This window comes from Macrobrachium nipponense, chromosome 1 (genome assembly GCF_015104395.2).
Source record: "Macrobrachium nipponense isolate FS-2020 chromosome 1, ASM1510439v2, whole genome shotgun sequence".
NCBI classification, from domain to species: domain Eukaryota; kingdom Metazoa; phylum Arthropoda; class Malacostraca; order Decapoda; family Palaemonidae; genus Macrobrachium; species Macrobrachium nipponense.
In genome coordinates, this window is record NC_087200.1 from 126,887,701 (window position 1) to 126,896,339 (window position 8,639).

General features: G+C 41.1%; 1 protein-coding gene across 5 annotated transcripts in view; it reads left to right on the plus strand.

Annotated features, from left to right (window-relative positions):
* Positions 1-8,639, plus strand: part of LOC135219608 (RING finger protein nhl-1-like) — a 147,042-nt gene that overhangs the window by 135,896 nt on the left and 2,507 nt on the right. For all 5 annotated transcript variants that reach the window (XM_064256506.1, XM_064256507.1, XM_064256505.1 and 2 more), the window contains 6 exons: positions 2,656-2,858; positions 3,755-3,871; positions 4,855-4,982; positions 5,917-6,080; positions 6,919-7,089; positions 7,865-8,037. In XM_064256506.1, coding sequence (XP_064112576.1) covers positions 2,656-2,858; positions 3,755-3,871; positions 4,855-4,982; positions 5,917-6,080; positions 6,919-7,089; positions 7,865-8,037 — 956 coding nt within the window. The remainder of the gene's footprint in view (positions 1-2,655; positions 2,859-3,754; positions 3,872-4,854; positions 4,983-5,916; positions 6,081-6,918; positions 7,090-7,864; positions 8,038-8,639) is intronic.

An 8,639-nucleotide genomic window follows, 5' to 3' on the forward strand; every position in this document is an offset into this window, starting at 1 on the left:
ATATTCTTTCCTGATCGTGTCCTTCATCTCTTGGTGTTTTATATCTCCTCCTTCCATTATTCCCAGGTATTTGTATCCTGTCTCATCTATGTGTTTGATGCTGCTCCCATCTGGTAGCTTTATCCCTTCAGTTCTCGTTACTTTGCCTTTTTGTATGTTGACTAAGGCGCATTTTTCTATTGCAAACTCCATCCTGATGTCCCCAGATACAATCCTTACAGTCTGGATTAGGGTATCTATTTCCTTGATGCTCTTACCATACAGCTTGATGTCGTCCATGAACATCAGATGGTTGATTTTGTTGCCTCTTTTCTTGAGTTGGTACCCGGCATCCATCTTCTGTAGTACTTTTGTCATGGGAATCATGGCTACTACGAAGAGTAGTGGGGACAGTGAGTCGCCCTGGAAGATCCCTCTCCTGATATTAACCTCTGCTAGTCTTATTCCAGAGCTTGTAAGTATTGTATTCCAGTTGCGCATTGTATTTTTGAGGAAGCTGATGGTATTTTCCTCTGCCCCATATATTTTCAGGCATTCTATTAGCCATGTGTGTGGTATCATGTCGAAGGCTTTCTTATAGTCTATCCATGCCATGCTTAGGTTGGTTTTCCTTCTCCTACTGTTCTTCATTACCATTTTGTCTATCAGGAGCTGGTCTTTTGTGCCCCTACACTTCCTTCTGCAGCCTTTCTGTTGGTGGGGGATGGTGTTTGTCTTCTCTAGGTAGTTGTATAGCCTTTCACTGATGATACCTGTTAGTAACTTCCACATTATTGGTAGGCAGGTGATAGGCCTGTAGTTACTGGCTATATTTCCCTTACTCTTGTCTTTTTGTACTAAGGATGTTCTTCCTGTGGTCATCCATTTGGGTGCTTGGTGATTTGAGATACAATGCTGGAGTTGTTCTGCTATTCGTGGGTGTAGGGCCTTGAAGTTTTTGAGCCAGTATCCATGGACTTCATCGGGACCTGGGGCTTTCCAGTTTGGCATTTTCTTTAGTTGGTGTCTGACTGTGTCTGTCGTGATGTCTGTGAATCTTTGTTTTATTCTCCCTGTTTCTTCTTCCTTGACTTCCTGGAGCCATGTTACATGTTTGTTGTGTGATACTGGATTGCTCCATATGTTTTCCCAGAGTCTCTTACTTGGTCGGCTTCAGGAATTTCTGGGTGGTTGTCTTCCCCTCTTAGTTGGCTGTATAGTCTTTTCTGGTTGGTTCCGAATAGTTTGTTCTGTTGGTATCCCTTATTCCTGTTCATGTACCGTTGGATCTTGTGTGCTTTGGCCTTAAGCCTCTGTTTTACATCTTCTATTGTGTTGTTTAGTCCCCTCTCTTGTACTTTGTATTTCTCGTTGAGTTCCTCCCTTGTTTTCTTGCTTCTTAGCCTTTTTTCTGCCATCTCTTTCAGTTTACTCAAGTCAGATCTCATCACCATGATTTGCTTTTCCAAGGAGGTTGCTGTTTTGGTTTCTGTTGGGTTGGTTGTGACAGTGGTGTTGATGTTCGAATCCCCATCAGTTCTGCTACTAATCTTGCTCCTGCATATGTCAAGTTATTTGTTTCTGTGATACTGGTGGTGTGTATTAGGCCCATTATTTCATTGACCTCACTTGTTTTCTCCCTTAATTTCTTGGTGTTGTAGGCTTTCATGGAGGGGATCTTTGTTCTCTCTGTATCTGGCTCCATCCATTGTCTAATCTTTTCTACCCATTCCGTCCTCTCTGTTACTTCGTCGGTGTTTCTTCGTGTGTCTTAGTGTGTCGTTGTTTGATACCTCATCCTCCCTGTCGTCTTCTGTGGCATCGTCTCTCAGTTCGTCTTCGTGTAATTCGTTGTCGTGTGACATTTCCCTTTCCAGTTCTTCTCTTTCTGTTGGGGAGAGCCAGTTCTTTTTCTTTATGTTCCTTACTTGGTCTGCCAGCCTCTGCTCTGTTTGGGGGGTGTTATTCCTCTCATTCCAGATGCTGACCAATCTTCTTCTATATCCTCTCTCCGTCGGGTTGCTTCTGATGTAGCATCTCCATATTTCCTTATTTTCTTCTCTTGTCCATTTCTTCCTTTTTGCCTCTGTAGCTCCAATCTCAGGCTGTTGATTACTGTCGCTGTGGTGATCAGTTGCTGGATGACGACCTCCAAGTACCTGACCGTCTTCCCCTTCAATTGGGTTGAATACCTGGTTGCCGGACGAAGCTCCTCTGTTGCCAGAGGTTCCATTTACGTCGTTGTCGTTTATTCCTTCATTTCTTTCCATCATTGCTGAGTTTTGCTATTTAACCCATAGCTGGACCCTACCCCATCAAGGATAGGTACTCATTTACAGCTGAGTAGACTGAGGAAATTATGGTAAAGATCCTTTCCCAAGGAATCAACGCCGATGAGAGCGGTCACCCATCCAACGACTGACCAGCCCCAATGTTGCTTAACTTGACTTAAGTCTATTGACGACCTAACCCACTCCTCTCTTTCTCTTCAACTCTGGTGTCCCATGGTATTATTATTATTATTATTATTATTATTATTATTATTATTATTATTATTATTATTATTATTATTATTATTATTATTATTATTATTATTATTGCTTGTGTTGTCATTCCTGAAATTGAAACAATCAAAGAGAATTTTAACACTGCTCTCCAATGACGTCACTTCTTTAGTGGGAGGAGCTGAACCAACTTCATGCCAGTCTCAAGCGCCTCCTGAAGGCGACCTCCAACGCCAAGGGCCCAAGAGTCACCCTCGACGAGGCCTCCCTCTCGCTTAGTACCTCGTCCTTGATAGCTGCAGAAGACGCGGAGCCCAAGGAGGAAGATGACGAAGACCGACCTCTGACTTCCCAGGATCACAGCCTCCATTACAGGTAATGATGGAAACTGGAGAGAGAGAGAGAGAGAGAGAGAGAGAGAGAGAGAGAGAGAGAGAGAGAGAGAGAGAGAGAGAGTCGTATACTAGTGGCATACTCACATACATGCGCATGTTTATAGTCAGAGTTCATGTCTATGTAGGAAATCAAACTTTATACTTTAATCTGTGATCTTATTTTTAACAAACTCTCAGAGCAGTCAGTGGCAATAATACCGAAGAAAGCATAGACCAGATTTAGGCTATGCATTAAGAAGTTAATTTGAGAAAGGCCGGGGGGGGGGAGATATATCTGTACTACTTAGGATACCTCTGTGCACATAAACCTGTCTCGTTTAACCTTCGGATTTTTTATTTAAATACGTTGTGAAAGGAAGCAACGCGAACAATCTCGTCTACAAAAATTTGCGGCGTGTGCTTGGAGAATGGAAACTCGATATTCTCTTATCCTCAATTTGAATAGGCCTATCATATGTCAGTCTATGGTATCTGGTCTCACGATCGCCATCTGCACTACTGCTGATTCTGCATATTGTGGAACACGTGATTTATGTACAGTGATAAAGCATACTTTCTTATTATAACTGACAAATCGCTGTGGTAGCTCTCTCTCTCTCTCTCTCTCTCTCTCTCTCTCTCTCTCTCTCTCTCTCTCTCTCTCTCTCTCTCTCTCTCTCTCAATGGGTGTACCGTGATATTTTGTACACGGAAGGTCTTTACCATACATATGAGAGCAAAACTAGAAGCATTATAACAGCAGTGCTTCACACTTCAATCATAGATGTGCTAGGCCTGACTATGTCTATTGTTTATACAATTACTTATTAACGTAACATAAACAAGTTGTTATAAATAAGCAGATGTGTTTTTTCATCCCGTTCTCTTAATTGCCAGGATCAAAGGAACGCTGTCGCGCATGCGCTGGGGACAACATCTTGGCGAGAGACCTGCAGGCGTCGCCGTCAACCCCAACAATTCAGACATCTTCGTGACGGGGAGTGACACCTGCAGGTGAGTGAGTCAGCTCGGTAATAGATATCTATGGTTCGTCTCCTCCCTGCAGAGATGCTGACATCTGTCTCCTCACGTGGTGTGCAGCACGTGCAGGGAATTACCTTCCATTCTGCGCTCGTTGTCATATTGACTGCCTACCAGTTTGTTCTTTCATTAGTTTTCTAAAAGAAAACTGCCCGCCCTCAGATCTTAATAGCCACTGAAGCTAGGCTGGAAGTTTGTATGTTGACCATCCACCCTCCAATCATGAAACTTACCAAGTTGCAGCCCTGTAGCCTCAGTAGTTTTTATTTTCTTGAAGGTTAAGGTTAGCCATTGGTCATACGTCTGGCAACGATATAGGTGCCAACACCACAGGCTACAACCAAACTTTGGCTGAAAGTTTCATGAGCCGTGGCTGAGAGTTTCATAAAGCATTATTCGCGGTACAGAAAACTTGATTGCGCCGAAGAAACACTTGTTTTTATAACGCAAATAATCCAAATGAAACCGAATCACAGTCTCTTTTTGTTATCATGATAATAGTTATTATTTTAGTTGTCATTATTATTATTTCTCTTGTTATTCTGAATTGTCTATTTAAACCTTGGATAGATGCGACAGTTTTAAAGGTACTATAGTAACCATGCTACAAAAGCAGTTATCTGTAGTTCAAAGAAAGAATGCAGTCAGGGCTACCAAAACAATGAAGGGGAATTTGCTTCATTGTTTTCTATGTGCAAAAGGTTGCACTCTATTGAACCAGGGTTCCCAGAGTTCCATTTGTACAATAAACTACCGGAACTTGTGTAGCAAGGCGAAGCATTAAATGATAGAAAAGAGTATTGATCTAAATGGTTTTAGATGATCTAATATGCCCATTACTTAAAAATTATTATTATTATTATTATTATTATTATTATTATTATTATTATTATTATTATTATTATTATCTTAAAATGACCTCTTCCAAATTTTAATGATTCCGCCTTCCCCTTCAGGATCTTTGTGTTCGACAGCAGCGGGCGGCAAATCGGAAGCTTCGGGTCTCGCGGACATAACGACGGCCAGTTTCTGTGCCCCATCGGCATTGCCTTCAGCCACGTCTCTAATGAAGTCCTTATCACAGGTGGGACAGAGAGAGAGAGAGAGAGAGAGAGAGAGAGAGAGAGAGAGAGAGAGAGGGAGAAGAGGAGAGAGAGCGAAAGCTAAACATTTGTCTCAAAATGTACTATTATTGCACAAAATCTTATATTTAATATTAAATACACTTGCAAATTCAGATTTTTCATAAGTGCTGAAACTTTGAAGTGCATTGGTTGCAGTTCCAAGATTTTTCTTACCGAGCAAACTCTCTTGGTATTCTCAGTGCTTCTTTGTCAACTTTGCTTTCTGTCAATTCCCGAACTGGGAGATCCCTCTTTGGTTGATTTCTTTTCACAAATGCTTCTTTGATCTCATCAGCTTATACCAACATGGGTTCTTTAGCAATCCATATAAGCTCGTTCTGTGTTATTTTTTCTTTATCCTTTGCCTCTGTTTGAGGTCTAGTGATCTCAGTTGGAAAATAATGCAAACTTGCAATGCTCTGTTGTGACGCCAATGCACGATTAAATCGAAAAACAATTCAACGGATTGTATGTACAGTATATGCTATTTTGTTTTCAAAGGCTTTGTATTAATACAGTTGATTTGATTTCGTAGAGAGGGTACATATAATGTTCTTGACTTTAAAGAATAACGTTTTTATCTTTATTTCTCTACACTTCTTGCATTCCACTCGATCCTACTTCGTACCCTCTCCACGATTTAATCCTGTTGCCTGAACTATTTCCGCGCAGATAATCATATGCTTTACTTTTGATTAGTCAAAGATAACCCTCTTGATGTAATAGCCACCCGTGCGTACCTACCTTCATTCTCTCTAAATAACAGCCTTTTCTCAAGCCTCTCGTTACCTAAAGAGATTGAGAAGATTAATTTAGTTCTTTTTCGAATCTCTTTGGTTTATTTTTCGATGAATCCTTTCTGTTTTCCATAATGAGCCTTTCTTTTTGCGCCAGACAAGTGGAAACACTGCATTCACGTCTTCGACACCGACGGAAACTTTATTCGTCAGCTGGGTCGCAAAGGCAAAGGGTACGGACACTTCTCGTCGCCAGAGGGCATTGCTACTGACCGCCAAGGCAGGATCTACGTGGCGGATACCTGCAATCACCGCGTTCAGGTAAGCACGTATTCTCACAGGATAAGATTTCTGCAGATGGGAGCAGCATAAAATTTACAATTACTAATGGTTGTGCGTAGTCACTTAGAACATAAATGCCACATTCCACTTTTTCACGTAAGAAAAACAATATCAATATTTCTGTCTTTATGTTTAGTGTATGGACGATAGGCTCACGCACACACACGCACACACACACACACACACACACATATATATATATATATATATATATATATATATATATATATATATATTATATATATATATATATATAGAGTAGAGAGAGAGAGAGAGACGAGAGAAGAGAGAGAGAGAGAGAGAGAGAGAGAGAGATATACTTATACTATATTTATATATGTATATGATTATAATATATATATATATATATTATTATAATTATTATAATAATATATATGTGTGTGTGTGTGTGTGTGTGTGTGCCTCTCTATCTGCTCATAGGGTTCTTTGACCTACGGTTTGAGGGGCAAGTCTGGATATCGCTAATACCATGAGCTTTAGGAATATTTCTTTAATTTCTTCAACAAAAACAGTGCTGGCGTATTCGCCTGTTCATTTCTTGTGTTTACGTCCGCTCCAAGCGTTAATGGTGTCATTTGAGAATTTAGAATTTTCTAATGCTTCCAGATTTGTTCACGGGTTAATTGTGACCAGCAAGAGGCAGACGAACTTTTTATCGTTTAATGATGGCAAAATAATGATGTGACAATGCGATGCCCCTTGAGGTTTAAATGAAGCCTTTGAAACTTTCATTCTTGGCTGAACCTTATTAGGGTCAAAAGTGACAGATTTTTCATTACTGTTCTTTCTACAACAGATTTTGGACAGCGACGGCGTCTTTTTAAAAGAACTGGGCGTGGTGACATCTGTAACTCTTGGTGATGGACAGAGGTACACGAAGAGTGAGTTCAACGAGCCAACGGGCGTGGCTGCAAGTCTGGACGGTTCCAAAGTCTACGTGGCCGATGCTGGAAATCATAGAATTAAGGTGGCGTCGATAAGCAAAGTATTGTTGATCATTTAACAGACGATTGATATACTTCCGTGTGTTGTTATAGAGAGTCAGGCAGTTTCTTGGTATCGCTTCCTCTACTTCAGTGGTTCTCAGCCTTTTTGATCACGCCCCCTCTAATTAAGAGGTGGTCCTTCCCTCCACGGCCCCCTTGGATCTACAAGTAAAATTCCCTCCCAGATTTAGCAATAAAAAAAGAGAAAGAGAAGAGGTGTTTTTATTCTATTGGGAATGAATTAGTGAGATACTTGACACTGGTTCTTAGCTGCTAGGTCTTGAATGCATGGTTGAATGCCAGAGAGTGCTTAGCGGGAAGTCCCCTTCAACATTCAGCCGGTTTCTGTATTTGGTCTTGTGAGCAACGCGCGTGGAAAATGCAGCCTCACAAAGATCCGCGGATCCGAACATTCTTAGGATCCGAACGAGTCCAACTAGGGTAGTAAAGTATAGGAAACTTACGTTATAAGGCCATACTGTTGCATTTTTTCATAGACTTCTGAATACCAGTTCCTCAGTCTTGTTAAGAGAATAATGGATATAATTTAGAGAAATTTTAATTTTTCCCTAGGGCTAGCAAGCCCCCAACGCCGGTGGTGCGCCCCTTCCCTTATAGGTTGAGAACCACTGCTCTACTTCCTTAGAAAATGAATACATATCTTTCCAAAAGACTTCATGAAAGCACCCAAATTCTGATAAATCAGCTGTGCGGGGCCATCGACATTTAACATCAAGGTGCTCTTTCCCATCACAGGTGTTCAACGGATTGACGGGCGAGCGTGAGCTAATGTTCGGCTCCCGCGGCAAACACAAAGGTCAGTTCGAGTCACCCGAAAGCATTGTTGTTGACGCCGAGGGCTTCATGCTGATCGGGGACTCGGGCAACGGCAGAGTACAAGTCTTTAGACCTAACGGAAACTTTGTCAGGTAAGGAGATTCGTAGACGGCCGAAGGTAACGCTCGGCTCCTTATGCGCAATATCAATGCAATGATAGTTCTGTAGACCTTTTATTTAATCATTGAGACGGGTCGCTGAAACAGGAGAGGGCGTGGCCGCCGCCTTCCAGTAGAAGAACGTCCGTGTGAATGCGGCCTAGTTCAGACTGAGAAGCATGTTATAGAACAATGTCCAAAAACTCAACAGTTTAGGAACCTTTACGGAAAACCATCTATAAATGGTATATTTTCTAAATTTGACAATGGTGTAGTGTGTAAAATATTTTACGAATCTTGAGTTTATATGGTTGAAACTAATGTTGTGTTGTGCTTAAATGCAATATAGGACTGGAGTTGGCCTACGGTAATTTATATTCGTCAATCTTTCTTAATGCTAAGACATTATTTGTTTCCTGTATTGTATGTTTATAGTATCATTGTATCCTGTACGCTGTGGTCAATAAACTTATCTATCTATCAATCTATGCCCTGTCTGCGCATGTGTGAGGCGCATGAAGCTAGGGAATGATCATCATTAGTACTAGAAGTAAATGTCATGAAAAATTAATAGTAGTAAATGTAATACTGTGCTA